General features: G+C 42.0%; 1 protein-coding gene across 3 annotated transcripts in view; it reads left to right on the top strand.

Annotated features, from left to right (window-relative positions):
* The window catches only part of TMEM87B (transmembrane protein 87B), a 50,534-nt gene that overhangs the window by 6,303 nt on the left and 25,681 nt on the right, over positions 1 to 18,550 (top strand). For all 3 annotated transcript variants that reach the window (XM_047068050.1, XM_047068048.1, XM_047068049.1), the window contains exons 3-9: positions 2,564 to 2,655; positions 5,617 to 5,754; positions 6,952 to 7,005; positions 8,593 to 8,683; positions 10,075 to 10,136; positions 10,372 to 10,555; positions 14,985 to 15,084. In XM_047068050.1, coding sequence (XP_046924006.1) covers positions 2,564 to 2,655; positions 5,617 to 5,754; positions 6,952 to 7,005; positions 8,593 to 8,683; positions 10,075 to 10,136; positions 10,372 to 10,555; positions 14,985 to 15,084 — 721 coding nt within the window. The remainder of the gene's footprint in view (positions 1 to 2,563; positions 2,656 to 5,616; positions 5,755 to 6,951; positions 7,006 to 8,592; positions 8,684 to 10,074; positions 10,137 to 10,371; positions 10,556 to 14,984; positions 15,085 to 18,550) is intronic.

The raw sequence follows: 18,550 nt of genomic DNA, 5'->3' as shown, positions 1-18,550 counted from the left end.
CTAGAATAGCCAAAGCAATTTTAGAAAAAGAACAAAGTTGGAAGACTTTTACTATTTTATTTCAAAACCTACGTAAAGCTTCAGTAACTGTAGCAGTGTGGTACTAGCATAAGGATAGATACATAGAACAATGAAACAGATCAGAGGGGTGCCTGGGTGGCTCAGTGGGTTAGGCGTCCGACTTCTGCTCAGGTTATGTTCTCATGGTGCATGGGTTTGAACCCCATGTCAGGCTCTGTGCGGACCCCTCAAAGCCTGGAGTCTGCTTCAGATTCTGTCTCTGTCTCTCTCTGCCCCTCCTCCACTCATGCTTTGTCTCTCTCTTTCAAAAATAAATAAATATTAAAAAATTAAAAAAAAAAAGATCAGAGAGCCCAGAAATAAACCCACATTTATGAGGTCAGTTGCTTCTCAACAAAGATGCCAAGATAATTCTTTAGAGAGAGAATAGTCTTTTCAATAAATGATGCTGGAACAACTGGATATCCACACTGAAAAAAATCTCATCTTTTACATTGGATTATGGATTTAGATACTCTGTCCCCACTTCCCTGTCCTCCCTCTCTGGGGCTCAATTTGCATATATGTTAGACTGCTTTATATTGTCTCACGGATCACTGAGGCCTTGTTAATTTTTTTTCAGTCTCTTTCTGTGCTTCATTTTGAATCTTTCTATTGCTTTGTCTTCAAATTCAGTGATCTTTTCTTCTCCAGTATTTAATCTCCTGTTAGTCTCATAAAGTGAACTTCTTACTTGGATATTGTAATTTTTTTAATCTCTAGAAGTTTGTTTTTTAATATCTTCTTTCTCAATATTTTCATATTTTCCTTTACATCTTTCAGCATATGGAAAATATTTATAACAGCTTTAATATTCTTCTCTGCTAATCATCTTTGTCCCTTCCATTTTTATCATAATGACTAATCTATCATGATTATGAGTTAGTTTTTTCTTTTTCTGTCTAGGGTTTTGGTTGGATGGTGGATATCATGAATGTTAGCTTCTTAAGTGCTGTAATTGTATTTTATAGTTGTATTCCTTTGACTTTGTTCTGGCAGACAGCTGAGTTTCTTTTGGGTGAGTTTGATCTTTTCCAGTTTTGTGTTTAATTTCTTTCAGGATAGATCTGGAGTAGCTTTAACTGTAGGGCCAACTTAGCACCACTTCTAAGATGTGACCCTGCTACATTTCTCCTGAATGCTTGGTATATTTAATGAGGCCCCTCCACTCTTGCTAGTGGAAACTCAAACAGTTACGAGCCCCGTATGACCTCTGAGAGTGATTGGGCTGCTTTCTATGCATGGGCTGGCTGCCATGCAGGCAGGCTCAATAGTATCTCTGTCCAGATTTCTTTTACTCTCTCTCTGTGCAGGTTCCAGCTCTTGAGTATTCTCCCCCAGAAATTCTACCAGCCTCAGCTTCTTGAACTACAGTCTCGGGGCTCGGTTTGGATTCCTTCTGGTTACCAGTGGTTCCCTTCTGGTTCACAGTGATCCCATCCTCCTGGTATTCATGTCCTTATGTAGTCTCCTACCATATTGTATCAAGGTTGGTCTAACCAAGAAATATGATAGAGCTAATGGCATATCACTTCTGAAACTAGGTCATAAAAGATACTGTGGCTTCTTCTTTGCTCTTTCTCTCTGATGGCCTATTCTGTGGGAAGCCAGCTGCCATGTTGTGATGACACTCCCAAAAGAGCTCTTCCTAATTCTAGACTTAATCCTTTTCAGTCTGTCTAATCATGTTACCCTCCTACCTGAAATATTTGGTGTTACTTTGTAACATTCAGAATAAAGGAAAACTCCTTAGCAAAGCATAGTACCCCTTATGACTTTTCTCCAGCACTCTACTCCAGCTTCAGCTCTTCCCTCTTTCCCCAATCTGTGTTCTGACCATAGCAAACTATTTTCAGGTGGTCATACTCATGCCTGCTCTCACATACCCTGCCCTGAGCATTTGCATATACTGTTTCCACCCTCCTCATCACCTAGCTAACTCCTGCTCTTCACATTAGAGGTCTCCTCCACCAGTAAGCCTGTCAGCACCCCTTCTTTATGCCCTCCTAGACTATGCTAGGTGCCCTGCTCAGGGCTCCTCTGACTCCCTGTTCTCAGCCCCTTATTCTGTCTAAGGTGCCTATTTAACTGTTATTCCTCCCCTGCCCAATACCTGTAATATCAAGGACAGGAGTTGTTTTCGTTTACCATTATGTCTCTTTCTGGCACACAAGGGGTGCTCACTCAGTATTTTTTGAATGAATAAGTTAGTGAAGAGAAGAGTTTAGAGTGCGGTGAGCAGTGACTTAGCATATTCCGTTACTCAGTTGATTTTAATGCTGGATTTAACGTACAGATTAAATGAATAGTATTTGGTTAACTATAATAATTTAATTTAATGAACTTATCTCATTTTGCAGTGATTTTGGGGAGAAATTAGGTAATATTTTATTCATTGTTTCATTATAGTAACCTATTTTAAGTTGCATTCTTGAAACCTGAAAGCTTACATAGGAGTACATATAGGATTGTTGTACAATAAGACTTTCTTTTTTCTAAACAGTTAAGTCATTCAGTTGTTCTGGGCCTGTGAAGTTTACCATCGAGTGGTATTTGAAGTATCATACCTGTCAGAATGAATATTCTAAGCTGGAGGTAAGTAAAATGCAAATTTTTAAGGTATGTAAAGGTATGAAGGAAAAAATTATGAGTATAAAGATTTATTAGCTCATCAGGTGAGGAGGCCAGAAATGTGGATTGTAGTTTTAAAAGTGCCACAGATTTATTTTGGGACTTAGGCAAGAAATGTTTGTTTGGTTTTTGTTTGTTTTTTTTTTTTTTTCAACGTTTTATTTATTTTTGGGACAGAGAGAGACAGAGCATGAACGGGGGAGGGGCAGAGAGAGAGGGAGACACAGAATCGGAAACAGGCTCCAGGCTCTGAGCCATCAGCCCAGAGCCTGACGCGGGGCTCAAACTCACGGACCACGAGATCGTGACCTGGCTGAAGTCGGACGCTCAACTGACTGCGCCACCCAGGCGCCCCAAGAAATGTTTTAATTTTATCAAAGTATATACCTCCTGAGAAGGAAACAAATCTTTTAGTTTCTTTTTTGTCTTGAGAGAAATGTTAGTAAATATTTAAATCAATCATGTAGGAACTGTAGATAAAGATGTTGTGGGTCACATACAAATAAAAATCAACATAGTTTAAGAAAGAAATGTGAAAGTTTTACTTCATTCAAAAAATTAGTGACAGGACACCTAGAACTTTAGTGAAGTCAGGTAGCTTTAGTGAGTAGAAGTAAATCTCCCAAAGAGGTGAGGGGAAAGGAGACCCCCCCCACCCGCCCCTGCCAAGGAAAGAAGGGGGAGGGTGTAAGAAGAGGAAAGAGGCCCCACTGGGTTTCTTCTTCCCCTGCAGGGTCCACTGGGCTCAGCAAGGTGTTCTCCTGTGACAGGTCTCCTGATGGTTGCTCACAGTCATTTCCTTCACGGCTTATCTGTTGTTTGTGTGCTCCTAGCATGAATCGTGTGCATTTCCATACTTTTATCTGTATCGTCTTTCCATTTGGGGTGAAAGGTGCCATTGTCCTCAAATATTGCCTTTGTGACTTTATTCCCTGTTATTTTACCCCTACATACTAAATACTTCAGTGTGTCCTGGGATGTCTGGGTGACTCAGTTGGTTGAGCATCTGACTTCAGCTCAGGTCGTGGTCTCGCAGTTCGTGAGTTTGAGCCCGCGTCAGGCTCTGTGCTGACAGCTCAGAGCCTGGAGCCTGCTTCAGATTCTGTGTCTCCCTCTCTCTCTCTCCCCCTCCCCTGCTCATGCTCTGCCTCTCTCTGTCTCTCAAAAATAAATAAATGTTAAAAAAAAAATTAAATACTTCAGTGTGTTTCCTAAGAACAAAGGTGTTCACTTAGCTTGCACAGTGCAGTGATAAAATTGAGGGAATTTAACATTGATACAAAATTATTATCTAACAAACAGATCTTATTAAAGTTTTGCCGGTGTTCCCAAAACATCCTTTTTGGCAGTTTGTTGTTATATTTTTTTTCCTGGTACAAGATCCAATCTAGGGTCACAGTGCATTTCTATAGTGTTTTGTTTTGTTTTTGTTTTTGTTTTTTGTCTTTCACGATATGACACTGATTGATATATTTGAAGTATACAAGCCACTTATTTTTATAAAATGTCCCTCAGTTCCAGCACTTCTGATGTTTCCTCTTGATTAGATTCTGGTTATATTTTTGGCAGGAGTACCAAAGAATTCGGGTTTGTCCCATTTTTGGTAATGATAACTTCTGATCTGTTGGTTAAGGACATTTCTGCCAGGTTTCTCCACTGTAGAGTTATGACTGTTCTCTTTGTTGTTAACAATAACTTGTAAAGAAGTACTTTTGTACTTGTGTGTGAATATCCTGATTTTTCATCAGTTCTTGTCTGAACATCCTTTGACTCTTGCCTGATGTATCAGCTATTGCTCTGATAATGCTTAGTGGTGATTTTCTAATTCCATATTTCCTTCTGCTTTGTTAACATTCTTCCATGAAGATGAGCCTGTTCTTTTCCTCTTGTCTTACCTGTCAGTCAGTCAGTCATCAGCATGGACTCATTGAATTTTACTTTGTTAGATGGGTTATAATCTGTTACTATTTTGTATTTATTTGGCTCAGACTGTTTCCTACTGGCCAGTCGAAGCCAACTTAACCTTTTATTGATGACTAGAAGCTGCCATTAGGAGCCTGGTTTTATTCATCTGTCTTTGGTTTATCTTTCCTTATTGTTAATTTTTTTTTAACGTTTATTTATTTTTGAGACAGAGAGAGACAGAGCATGAATGGGGGAGGGGCAGAGAGAGAGGGAGACACAGAATCAGAAGCAGGCTCCAGGCTCTGAGCCATCAGCCCAGAGCCCGACGCAGGGCTCAAACTCACGGACCGCGAGATCATGACCTGAGCTGAAGTCGGAGGTTTAACCGACTGAGCCACCCAGGCGCCCCTATCTTTCCTTATTGTTAAATGCTGCTTTTCTTTGTAAAATCTTTTTATACATGGGATAAAATGAAAGTAGCCTCAGGACAAAATATTTTTTATTTCTCCGTGAACCATCTCCTGCGATAATACCGTATCACCTTTCTTCCTGTAAGATTATGCTTGCATTATGTGTTACTGTATCTGAGCATATTGGAATGGCTAACATGTCATGATAACTTCATCATACTTAAAATTATATTTAAAACATTTTTCTTGGGACGCCTAAGTGGCACAGTCGGTTAAGCATCTGACTTTGGCTCAGGTCATGATCTCACAGTTCGTGAGTTTGAGCCTCGCGTGGGGCTCTGTGCTGACAGCTCCGAGTCTAGAGCCTGTTTCAGATTCTGTGTCTCCCTCTCTCTCTCTCTGCCCCTCCCCCACCCTCCCCATCTCTCTCTCAAAAATAAACATTAAAAAAACACTTAAAAATGTTTTTCTTTTCAGTATTTTGTTCTGCGTGTTTTTAAGTGCTCCAAACTGAATAAATCTTTGATATCATTTAGATGTTAAGTTTTACTTATCTTCCTGAGTAAGAAGCGTGGAAACAAATTATAACCCAGAATTTTGCCTTGAGTAGGAGGAGCTATCACAAAAACATGAACCTAGCGTTGATGAAGACTTTTGTGGTCATTATTTCAAGAACGTTGAATGTTGGACAACAAAATATGAAAACGTAAATTGCAACAGTGACTTACAGGTGTTTCCCTCATTGAATGTGAGTATATGTGTTGTCATGTCAAAGTAGAATTTACTGTACTCCCACTGAATACAAGTAGTAACTTACATTCTATTCTGTCAACATTTTGATAAAAGAAAGGTGCTTAATTAGTTATTTTTAGGTTAAGTTCTTTTGAATGTGTGGTAGTAGGTAATAAGTAAGGTACTGGCACCGTTCTTCCATTTCTTTGTACCCCTTTGCAGCAACACTCTTGAAAAAGAGCCCTTTTGTCTTCCTATCCTGATCTGTTGTCAGTTCATCTGTCACTCTCTCTTGTTTCCACTCCAGTCCTACCTTTGCCCCCATTACTCCATCAGAACAGCTAGTCAAGGTTTCCAGTGACCTCCATGTGAGATCTGGTGGTCTCTTAGTCTTACCAAAGGTCTGCCAGCCTTCTTGACTTATCACACTTAACCTACTTGAACACTGTCCCCTCCCTTATGCACTTACTTCCCTCTCTGTCTGGAATATTAGATCCCAAAATGTTGATAGCACTCATCCATGAGTTGTGAGGCTGTGGTCATTTTATCTTATTTTTGTTCTGTAAATTCTGAAATGAAAATATATCTTTGGTAAAAATAGTAAAGGGTTCTTAAAATGTGTATTGAGGTGTGATAAATGTAAAGTGTACATATCAGAAGTGGATGGCTTGATGAATTTTCAGAACCTGAACACACCAGTATAGGCCCAGATCAAGTACAGAATATTTTAGCACCTAGACTCCCCTTTTAGTTCCTGATACCTTCCCCACCAAAGGTAGCCACTATCTTGATTTAAAAAATAATTTTTCAATGGGGCGCCTGGGTGGCTCAGTTGGTTGAGCGTCTGACTTCGGCTCAGGTCATGAACTTGAGGTTTATGAATTTTGAGCCCCATGTTGGGCTCTGTGCTGACAGTTCAGAGCCTGGAGTCTGTTTCAGATTCTGTGTCTCCCTCTCCCTCTGTTCCTTCCCCCACTTGCATCTGACTCTCTGTCTCTCAAAAATAAATAGATTAAAAAAACTTTTTTTTAAATTTTTTTCAAAAGCAGGATTTTGTTACTCATGTTTGGGCTACAAAGAGATGTGTTCTCTGGTGTTTAGTTTTCAAATCTTTACTTTTCTCATAACATATTTTTTTCATGATTGTTAAGACAGCTTTTCCCCCATAGAAATGCAGCAATATAAAATGGAATTATGTTATTTGTTTTTCCAGAATAAGGAACTAATTACAAATATCAGAAATGTTTCCAACCAGGAAGGATCTACAGTAAGTCACTTTATTTGTCTTTAAATCAAATGTATACAAGTTCTAGTAAGCCTGAAAAGAATAGATACTTGGACGGTGATATACAGTAGGATTATTAGAAGTGGGGAAGAAAAAAAGAAGCGTTATATCAAATAGTATATTTTTGTGTGTGTCTATATGAATTTTGTATGTATTTGTTTCTGTCTTTGTTTAAAAATTCCTTTTAGGTTGTAACTTAAGGTTAACTTCTTTGCAGCCTTTTTTCAAATGCCTAGCATAGCAATGGGCTGGTCTGGATCATCATTGAGGATGGAAATAAATAGATAGAGTCCATGAGTGTAGCACCGGAGAGGAGAGAATTTGGTATTTGGGGGAATTCTGAAAGTCACAAGACCAAGAGGTGGGGAGGGTTGGAAGTAGCTGTGTGTAGGGACTGAAGACAGGTTTAGGAGAGCTTACTTTGCTTTTATCTTGTCATCCTTCGTGTTTCCAGCTTTGCACAGGCTGTGTCTCAGGTGGAGGAGTAGGAAATGAAAGGGAAGATAGGAAGTCTTCTGGAAGGATGTATGTGAAAAGTTTGATTCAGTTATGTGGGGGCATTGTGGCATTCACAGGCATTACAATGAGCAGTGTCCTTTCCTGGCAGGACTGCTAGTAACATAGATCTTAATAAGTAATTGAACCTATGTACCAAATCTGTGCAGTCTCTCTAACAATGTTATCTGACTTCTAACTCCCCCAGTTCAGTTCAAAACCACACCCATTTAAAAACTGAATGCTTGAGGGGCGCCTGGGTGGCTCAGTCAGTTGAGCCTCCGACTTCAGCTCAGGTCACGATCTCAACGGTTCATGAGTTCAAGCCCCGCATCAGGCTCTGTGCTGATGGCTCAGAGTCTGGAGCCTGCTTTGGATTCTGTGTCTCCCTGTCTCTCTGACCCTCCCCCGCTTGCACTCTGTCTCTCAAAAATAAATAAATGTAATAAAAATTAAAAACTGAATGCTTGATATTAGGATAAAATGTGGGAAGGGTAATATTAGGAAAAAATATTTGAATGGTAATATTAAGTAAAACGTAGAATGGTAACATTCAGGGGAAATTCTTTAGAAATACTGAAAGTAGAAAAATTGAAGAGTAGAAAAAGCTAAACTCTTCCATTGTTTTGGTTCTGAGAGGCCCATGGTGAGAAAACAGTGAGGGAAATCCTTCCAGTGTCCACTGTCCCTCCACTACCTACCATTTTTTTTCATTGTTTCAAAAGACTGAAAAGTGGGGCACCTGGGCAGCTCAGTCAGTTAAGCAACCGACCCTTGGTTTTTGGCCCAGGTCATGATCGCACGGTTTGTGAGTTTGAGCCCCATGTTGGGCTCTGTGCTGACAGCAAGGAGCCTGCTTAGGATTCTCTCTCTACCTGCCCCCCTCTGCCCCTCCCCTGCTCATTTTCTCTCTCTCTCTCAAAATAAATAAACTTAAAAAAAATTTAAAACAGTGAAAAGTAACTCAATTCAGTTACTAAAAGTTGTTTTAAAATGTGAACAATTGTTTAACTATATTTTCTACAGCAGTTTTTTAAAACAACATAAAGGATATATATTTTTTTCCTGTTTCAGGATGTGATAGCCAGAACACAGAGAGATGGGTTTCATATATTTATTGTTTCTGTGAAAACGGACAAAACAGATGCAAGATGGAATTTGAATGGTATATTTAAACTGCATGCATGTTTGCTGTCTGCTTTTACTGTATTCTGTGTTTTTGTCATTGACCCAAATCTACATTTTTTGGTTAAAATACATCATTGCAAAACAAATCTCTGTGAATCACAAAAACAAACGATCTATTTATCTGGGGGACTTAAAACTTTTTGCTTATCTTACTATTATATGTTTTAATGGATTGGAAATTTAAAATTAAGATAAATTTTTAAAATTTCAAACTCCAGTGGGATATAATAAAATTCTTTATCCTTTCAGATTAAAAAAAAAAAATCCTAATATAGAGATGGCTAGGCAACATTTTATTTGTATTTGAAGTAGATTATATTCTATATCAGGAAAATGGCCATCACCAGGCGTTTAAAATTCTCATTTTAAAGCATCTGTCTGTAGCTTAGGAGTAGAAGTAGCCTGTCTGGCAATGATAGCTTCTGTGGTCTGTGAGCTCTGCCCACTCCCCACCCCCAATGCAAGAGTGGGCTTACAATAAGCAATCTTCAAGGGAGCGAATGCTTTCACAGATCGTAGAATTGCTTCGGCTGTCATTTTGCAGAATAGCGTCTGTTGGACCAGTGGTAGCCAAACAGCATGTGACGATCCTGCTCTGATTCACCCACTGGGAACACAGGTGTGAAGCCAGGCTTTGCCTTTGAGAATTGCCCAGTCCAGCGGGGAGGCAGAAAGTACTGAGGGGACATAGGCGTTGCTTCAGAGGAGGCACAGAACTGGTGTACTACAGGGGAAGCTGGTGGAGGTGGCTGCTCTGGACAAGTGGGCCGTGGGGCTTCCTCCCACAGATGACATAGTGGGCCAGATAAGAGCCAAATAAGAGAGCTGCCACCTGGACTTGTGTGTCCCCCCACAACCCCCGGCTTCCCAGGTATTGCGTCTTTTCCCCTGATAGCAGCAGGCAGTTTTAAGGCCCTACTAGTTAGTAACAGAAGCAGTTACTGAGCTCTGCAAGTCTTGTACTTTATCTGGCACTCTGTTTATTATTGTCACCTTGGACAATGACCCAAACTAGATGCTTGAATTCAGTAATTTATCCCAAGTTACAGTAAGGAAGACAAAGTCCTCAGTGAGGTCAGCAACTCAACATGGGGCCAACCTAAGGCCGGTACTGCTTTACTGTCTGCATAAGATCAGATTTGGCCCAGGTTTTACAACAGCATGTATACAAGTAAAGGTATCTTGGTAAGATTACATGTTAATGACTGGTAATTAGCCAATACATTGTGTGTCTTAGGTAAAAATGCAAATTTGTCGGCTTGGTGTGTGTTCTTGGAACCTTCTGGGAAATGAGCTTACGTTTAAAAATATAAGAAAAGACTGATTGGTAATTTAATTCTTTGATGTCTTTATCTCCATCTTCACCAGTTTCTCTTTCTATGATCGGGCCTCATGGATATATTTCCGCGTCAGATTGGCCACTAATGATTGTGAGTATTTCTCATCATTTTTTCCTTTTTTAAAAATGAATTTTATATCCTAATTGGAAAATCTAACAACTTAAAGAGCTCAGTGGTGGTATCCCTTAGTAGCTAATACTTTGGTATACCCTCTGTTTTTGGCTAGAGTGACAGGGAAATAAAAGACTGGATACTTGAATGAAGAAATGTCCATTTTCAAGTGATCATAAGCCTTAACTGACTAAAATTGCTCTTCTTCCTACAGTTTTACATGGTGATGTGTATCGTTTATATTTTATATGGCGTACTGTGGCTGATGTGGTCTGCCTGTTACTGGAAAGATATATTAAGAATTCAGTTCTGGATTGCAGCTGTTATTTTCCTGGGAATGCTTGAAAAAGCAGTTTTTTATACCGAATATCAAAACATCAGCAGCACTGGGCTATCAAGTAAGCTGTGACTCTCTCCATAAATACGATATGATCCAAGAGGCCCCTAGCATTTGTGAGCAGAGCTGCGGGAGGCCTCCTTTGTACAGTGATTTGGGAACACTTGTGTTATAGATGAAGACGACAAGAGCCAAGATGAGAACGTGAGAGTAGGACTCTGATCTAGGCTAGTGTCTGTATTGTCCTCATTTTCCATTTCCCTTCTTTCCCTCACTTTCCTCCTGGGGAAAAGAAAACTCCCACTTCAGTGATTGGATTAAATCAATAAAAGTTCCAGAGGGGGGCACTTTAGGTGCTACTGATCCTTTTAACATATTTCTCAGTCATTTTCCCATACTCTTCCTTCTCCTTTCTCCTCCACAAGAGAAAAGAAGGAAAATCTGACCCCACGCAGTAAAATCAGTAGTTCTGGGATGGATGTGCCTGCAGCCTTCTTGTGTTCTCTCTGTCTCTTCGTTCTCACACAGAACTTCATGTGACCAGTGGAGGCCCCTCACGGTTTACACAGGGAAGTGTGTGAATCAGAAAGGGCAGGAAGGCGGGCATCCTCAGATGTGTGCCCCAGGTTTCTAGAAGGTGGAATGCAAAAAGGCCAGAGAGGTAAAGGTACAATCCCATCACCCAGCCTTTGAAAAGGGAGGTAGCTCCAAAGGGATGAAAGCACTCAGGAGTGATCAGTTCTGAGTGATCAGCTAAAATGATCTTTGTGCAGATTTTTATAGGGTGTGATTATGTCAGCTATTTATTTTTATAATACTCCAGAAAAAAAGAAGAGTGAGTTGGAATGTAGATGAAACAGATTTGCCCTAATGTTGATAATTATTGAAGCTGAGTATTGGGCACATGGGAGTTCACTATACTGCTTTTTCTGTGTTGGGGAATGTTTGTAATTTCCCAAAATAAAAGGGTAGGTACAAAAGAAGAAAGAAAAGACAAACATTCAAGGAGGCACATTAGAGGTATTATTATTCTATAAGAGGTTTTAGTGGTGTGTGTGTGTGTGTGTGTGTGTGTGTGTGTGTGTGTGCGCGCGCGCTTGCATGCACGTGTGTGCTCTAAATAAAATAATGAAGGAGGGGTGAGGCTGCTGCTCCTGGCTGGAGAGTAAAGCATTCTGGAATGTGAAATAAAGCAGTTCAGCTCCTTTGCTCTGAGTGGTGATCCTCTCTTGTCTAGGGAGCATTGAGGGTGGCTTGAACTTCAGTGGGGAGCCGCAGAAGCTCTTGCCATCCTCACGGACTTCAAGCCCTGTGTCTGAGATGACACGAGAAGGGCTTGGGAGAGAAGCCCCAGGCTGCTGTCAGCGTCTTTGAGGAGTCCTGTGAGAGGGACAGGTGTCAGACGACATGGCTGTTGCTCTTTCTGATTTTCCCAAGTGGGAATTCTGTAACCCAGGCTGTCTTGCTTAGCACTGATCCTGCAGGGACAGGAAACAGTGATTGTTAGGACCCAACACGGGGACCTTAAGAATAGGTCATACCAGATTGACTTCTTTTGTGCTTCTAAACTTAGTATACCTGGACTTCTTCAAGGTATTTGACAACTTAGATTTCTTGTGGACAAGATGGAGAAATGTGCACTGAAAACTGGCTGTGCAGCCATATCTAAAGAGCCCGTGCACATAAGCACCCATCAGTCTTGTCAGTATAGAGCTGTGTCGTCCAGTGTGGTGGCCATAAACCACATCTGGCTGTTTAAATTAAGTGAAGTTGGCAGTTTATTTCCTCAGTTGTACTAGCTGCATTTCACATGCTCAGTAGCCACATGTGACCATTGATTACTGTATTGGACAGCATGGATGTAGAACATCTCCATCATCCTGGAAACTTCTGTTGGACAGCACCGGAGCAGTGGTTCTCATCCCTGGCTGCACATAAGTGTCCCTTGAAGAACTTTCAAGCAATACCAGTGCCAGAGATTCTGGTTGAAGTAGGCCTAAGAATTGGTTCTGTTGAGAGGCTTCCCATATGATTCTAGTATGCATCTAGGATTGAGAACCACTGGGTTAGAAGGGGGTTTTGAATGACACCTGTCTCACAGGTTTTAGACCTTGTGGCTGGTTTATCCTAAATGTTATACCTAACATTTATTGCAGGCCTGTGCATATGTAGAGAGCATTCACTAAAATTCTGTGGATGATGTGAGGCTGGTGGAGTTGTTCATACTGGGGGTATAGAGAATAATTTTAGATGGACCCTTCTCACGTGAAGGTACTTGAAGGGGTACAGACAGATTTGATATCCCAAATGGAAAGGTAAAACCTAATAGGTAAGACCTTGAACTTGGGGTTCAAGTATAAATTGAAAAAATATAAATGGGAAACTTTTCTAAAGGATTTAAAGGTTGAAGCTGATGAATCAGCTCAACACAGACAGTTATAGGCAGTTGTGCCTCCCACTAGCTCCTACAGCGTTAGGTTACAGCAGGAGGGCTAGCAGTCAAGACATTGAGAAGGTCCACCTGCCAGGAAGGTTGTATTCACTTTATTCCAAGAGGGAAGTAGTCCAGACTGAGCAGCTCATGAAGGGATTTGAAAACACGCTACCCTTAAACATTTGTTATCCTAAACCTCTTCACATTCTGCATCCGCTCTTGGGGAGTTCATCCATTGTTTTCTTCTTAAAGCTCAACTTCCTGGCCAGATGTCTGTCCTGAGCTGCAGATCTAGTAACTAGTCACCTGCCAAACATCTTCTGAATGCCTTGCATTCATCTCTGTAGGGCATAAAAGAAACTCACCTTTCCCACCCTTGTACTTTTGACTCACTTTAGTCCCAACCTAATGCTCCTGCAGGTATTCCTGTTGGTGGATGGCCCTGCCACTTGACCTTGGTGCCATCCTTTTTGCCACCTTCTTCCTCTCCCTCTAGTTCCACATCTGTCTACAAGGCATTTGATGAGGTCTCTTGTGATTTCTTGTGGACAAGTTGGAAAATTGTGAGCTGAAAACAAGACTAATTAGGTGGATTCACTACTTGTTTCTGTATATCTTTCTGGTTCTCTCCATCTTCCCTGCCAGCACTGTGCTCTTATCGTCTCTTACCTGGATTTCTGGAATGACTTCCTGAGCATTTTCCTTGCTGGTAGTCTCGTTCCTCTCCAAGCCATTAAGTAGAGCAATCTTGATAAAATCAAGCTGTCCATTTTATTCCAAGAGTCAGCAAACTTCTTGTGCAAAGGCCATATGGTAAATATTTTTGGCTTTACAGGCCATATGGTCTCTGTTGCTACTACTCAACTCTGCCATTATAGCACAAAAGCAGCCACAGTCAACACGTCAACAAATGGGCGTGGCTCTCTTCCAATGAAGCTTTATTTACAAAGACAGATGTAGGGCCAGATTTGACCTGTGGGCTATAGTTTACCAATTCCTTTTTTACTCCCTTGTTTACAGTCATTGACTTCCCACTGCCCTTCACATAAAATCCAGATTCATAACATGGCCTAACCACCCTGCGTGATTGTCCCTGCCTCTATCACCAGCCTCTTTTTTTGATATCCCCCATTACACTCTCTGCTACAGATACACTGAACTTTGATTTCTTTTTTTTTTTTTTTTTTTTTTTTTTTCAACGTTTATTTATTTTTGGGACAGAGAGAGACAGAGCATGAACGGGGGAGGGGCAGAGAGAGAGGGAGACACAGAATCAGAAACAGGCTCCAGGCTCCGAGCCATCAGCCCAGAGCCTGACGCGGGGCTCGAACTCACGGACCGCGAGATCGTGACCTGGCTGAAGTCGGACGCTTAACCGACTGCGCCACCCAGGCGCCCCTGAACTTTGATTTCTTGCAAAGTATTTTACTTTTCATCTTTTCTCCTCCATGCCTTTTCATGTGCCATTTATTTTGCTTTTCTCTTATTCCCCCCAAATGTTTAACTTTTACTAGGCCTTCAAATCCTGACTTAGATGTTGCTTCCTCTGCGAAGCTTTTCTGAACCCACTTGCACCTCCCTCAAGTGTGGATTCAGTTGGCTTCTTCATAGTCCTGGGAGGTGCTGTGTTGCCTCTAGCACTCACCACACTGAGTTCTGTGTATTTACTTGTCCTCACCAGAGTAGCAGCTTCATAAGGGCAGGGATCATGGTGTCTCTTTTCCTATTGTAGCCACACAGTAGGAGCATAAATAAATGATCAAGGCATCCTGGAGAAAAGAAAATTCTAGAGGACCTTATTGTTTTCACATATTTGCAAGACAGAAAGTTCTTTATAACCTCAAGGAGAAGAACAAGAACAGAGGGAAGCTGGGGGAGATTTTAGATTGATACAAGACTGAGGTTTTCAAACATCAGTTGGATTAGATGACCTTTAAAGCAAATAAGGCTAATTCGTCTGGAGTCAGAATGTACTTAATACACAGTACATCTTTAGAATCTTGGTGGCAGGCCTCTAGATGTACACAGAATGAATTCTTTTCTTTCTTCCCCTCAGCCCAAGGTTTATTGATATTTGCGGAGTTGATATCTGCGGTTAAGAGGACATTGGCTCGCCTCCTTGTGATCATTGTGAGCTTGGGCTACGGCATTGTGAAGTAAGTATTGGCGTGTTGGAAAGATACCGAGCTTCCAGTCTTGTAACTCCTTCCACTACATTATGAGCTCTGTGAAACTGGACACTTCTTAGTACTGTGATACAAGCCCCGTGGGGAAATACCAGTGAGGACGTGTTTTCACGGGTCCTCCATGTACTGGCCACTTGACACTGTCCTCAAATAAAGATCTTGAATTTGAAGTCCAGTGTGGCTTTTCATAGTTAGATGAAGAAGTAATCAACTTTAAGGATAATGGAAAATTTTTAACGATTCTTAAAGTTTAAACCATTTTCTATTTCCTAGACACATGGTTCTGCTTTTACGATTGCACTCAAATATTGTAAAAGAGAGAGAGGATTAAGCACCAGGTCAGCAGGATTTCGGACTGAAACCTGGCTGTCCACTGAGGACCCTACTTCTTCCAGGCCCCCTCAGGCTGCCGATCTTTTCTCTCCCATGCTTGTGAGTCACTGCAAATGAACATGGAACAGCTTGTCCTCTTTATCCTTATCGCCTTTTTAAAAACTTTCTAATTCCCAGAAGCTCAAGCTTTTAGCCTGGATCACCTGCTATATCTTCTTACTACAGTCACCTTTTAAGTTCCAGACTTCTCCCTTCATCCCTTAACTCATGGAGTACTTGCTCCCTGACTTTCTCGACACTGCGTGTGTCAGAATTCCCAGTGATTTCAGTTTCTTTGTGGGCGATCCTGTAAGTAACCTGAACTCACCCCCTCACCTGCACTGCTCTTACCTGTCCCCTCACCTCAGTTGCTGATTCCCACTGCTATTTTCTAGACTTTACTGTCATGTATAACTGTACCCTCTTTACAACTGCAAATTTAAGCAATCCACTTTTCCACTGTCACCTTCTCTGTTTCCTGTTTACTTTTCCTAACACATCAGCCCACTTCATTCTTTGGCCTTAGTATAGCCTCTGGCCTTTTGATCCTGCTACCTTCCATTGATCCTTCAGGGTGCTGAACATACACCCATGCCCACAGCCACGCCATGTGCACCTGAAGCCCTCCGCCTTTCTCTTGGCCAGCCTCCCTTGACAAATCCAGCTTTCCATCTGCTTCAGGCTCCTACTGCAGAAGCAGAATCTGCCTGAGAAGAACACCCAACCATACTGCAGGCTCGTGTCGCTTCATGACCCGGAACTTTTAAGTGCATCCTTAGTGTCCCTGGTAGTTCTTCTAGATCCCCTTGCCAGTCTCTGGCCCCTTTCCCACTGTGCAGAAGACTGTTATGACTGTTGTCTCCCCTCCAGCCTCAGATTCCCTACTCGTATCTGTCTTACCTGATCTTGGTTCTTTTCTCATTGAGGAAATAGAAGCCATCAGAAGGGAATTCCAATGCCTTCCTGCCCCCAAATCTGTACCATTCCTCCCATAACTGAACCATGTGCAGCGTTCTCCTCCTCTTGAAGGAAAGGTACATGGTTTAGTCCTTTCCCTGCTCCTGGGCTCCGGAACCTGTTACCTGTCATCTGCTAAAGAAGCTATTCCAGCAGCTGCTTCTGTTTGCTCCGGTCTCATCAGTTTTCCTCTGGTGGGTCACTGCCATCAGCATGCTGTTATTTCTGTCATCTTCAGGAACAACCCTCACTTGGTCCCAGCCGACGCTGTCCTCTGCTGCTCCTTCATTCCCTCACCCCTGTGCAGCATTATTTCTCAGATGCGTGCTCTGTACTTGCCACTCCAACGTCCTCATTTTCTCCTGATCGCACACAAGGAAGTTTTCCTTCCATTCCTCCCTTGAGACTGCTCTTGTCAATTACCTTGACCTCTGGTTGCCAGAACCACATGGCCTTGCTCAGCCTTTGTGCAGGGGCCCTGGCTGCTCCTTCCTAGCCTCCCCTGCTGGGCCCTCTTTGTCTTCCTGAGCTCCAGCATTGAAGCACCCCAGACCTCTGCTCACGCGACTCATATCCCTGGGGCGCACTCATCTAGTTTTTTGGCTCTAATGTCAGGACACATCCAGAGTGAACCTACCCCTCCCTTCCACAGCTACCACCCTGGGCCCGACCGCCATCTTCTCTCCCTAGATAACTTCAGTACCCTCCTAACTGGTTTCCCGGCATCTGCCCTGGTCTCCTGTCAGTCTTTTCAGACACAGCAGAGGCCAAGATGATCCTTTTAAAGTTTATTTTTATTTATTTGGAGAGAGAGATAGAGAGCAAGCGGGGGAGTGGCAGAGAGAGAGGGAGAGAGAATCCTAAGCCGGCTCCAGGCTGTCAGCGCAGAGCCTGACACAGGCCTTGAGCTCATGAACTGTGAGATCGTGACCTGAGCGGAAATCAAGAGTCGGACGCTTAACCGACGGAGCCACCCACGTGCCCCAAGATGATCCTTTTTATTTTTATTTTATTTTTTATTTTTTTTAAGATGATCCTTTTTAAATGTAACTCCTATCTCATTACTCTTCTGCTCGTCTCACTCAAAAAAACCCATTCCCTTTTTGTTTTTTCACATGGCCGACCGCACCTGCCACTCTCCCTTTTGAACACTCTGCTCCATCCTGCAGGCTTTCTTGCTGATTGCTCTTCCTTAAACGCAGCAGACACTTCCTCACTGTGCAGTAAAGGCCTCTGTCCATAAGCATCTTGCCTGAGACCCCAGGCGTGGTTTGCTTCCTCACTCTCTTTTTTCTGCTCACCGTCCTCTCCCAGAGAGGCTGGCACTGTCAGGATTCCCGATGTGGTGCACACCCTCCATCACTCTGACCCTCACCCCATTTATAGCTCCAGTTGACACAGATGTTAGGATTTATTGTCTCGTTCCCCCACTTGAATGTGACTTCCACAGAGTAGGAGCTTTGCCTGCAGGTGTCCTGCTGTTTTCTTAAGGCCCAGTATAGTCCCTGGCACACAGTAGGCACTCGGCAAATACACACTGAATGTACACACATATGCTTGGGAGCTTGAGATTGTTGTAGTTAGCAAGGTTTTGGCCAAGACACCTTTTTTCCATTGGGTATTTATTGAGATTCCTTCTCAAATGCTTTTTGGGGTTTTTTCTTTTTGGGGGGGGGGTTGTTTGTTTCTTTGTTTTTGGCCCTGTATAGTAGCCAGAACACAGAATCCCCATGTGGAATCTTGGGCCTCCCTTTTCTAGTTATGCACTTCAGAGCACTCGTACTTCTGGCTGTTGGAGGGTTCCAGTTAGCTGGCTGTAAGGAGTCAGAATTTTGATGAACTAAATTAGATACAGTCTTAAATATAAGCTATGGATATTAGTTTAATTTTCAGTTGGATTTTATCTTAAAGTGACTACATGAAGTATTTTTCCAAAATCAGGGGTTTTTTTTCTTCTTCTAATTACTCCAGTAAGAGTGTTTTTGAGCTAAAATGTCTGCGATGCGATTTGCAAAGTTCATGAAGTTTCAGTTCTGTTTTCAAATTACTCATTGCCAAAATCACTGTCTTTGCATTTTCCCAAGTCATCTATATCTTTAGAGAATCA

The sequence above is a fragment of the Lynx rufus genome, unplaced genomic scaffold, assembly GCF_022079265.1.
Source record: "Lynx rufus isolate CCGP_SWC_20201006 ecotype Redwood Valley unplaced genomic scaffold, mLynRuf1.p SCAF_8, whole genome shotgun sequence".
Classification (NCBI taxonomy): domain Eukaryota; kingdom Metazoa; phylum Chordata; class Mammalia; order Carnivora; family Felidae; genus Lynx; species Lynx rufus.
The sequence above is the reverse complement of the archived record's forward strand: the minus strand, read 5'-3'. Positions and strand labels throughout refer to the sequence as shown.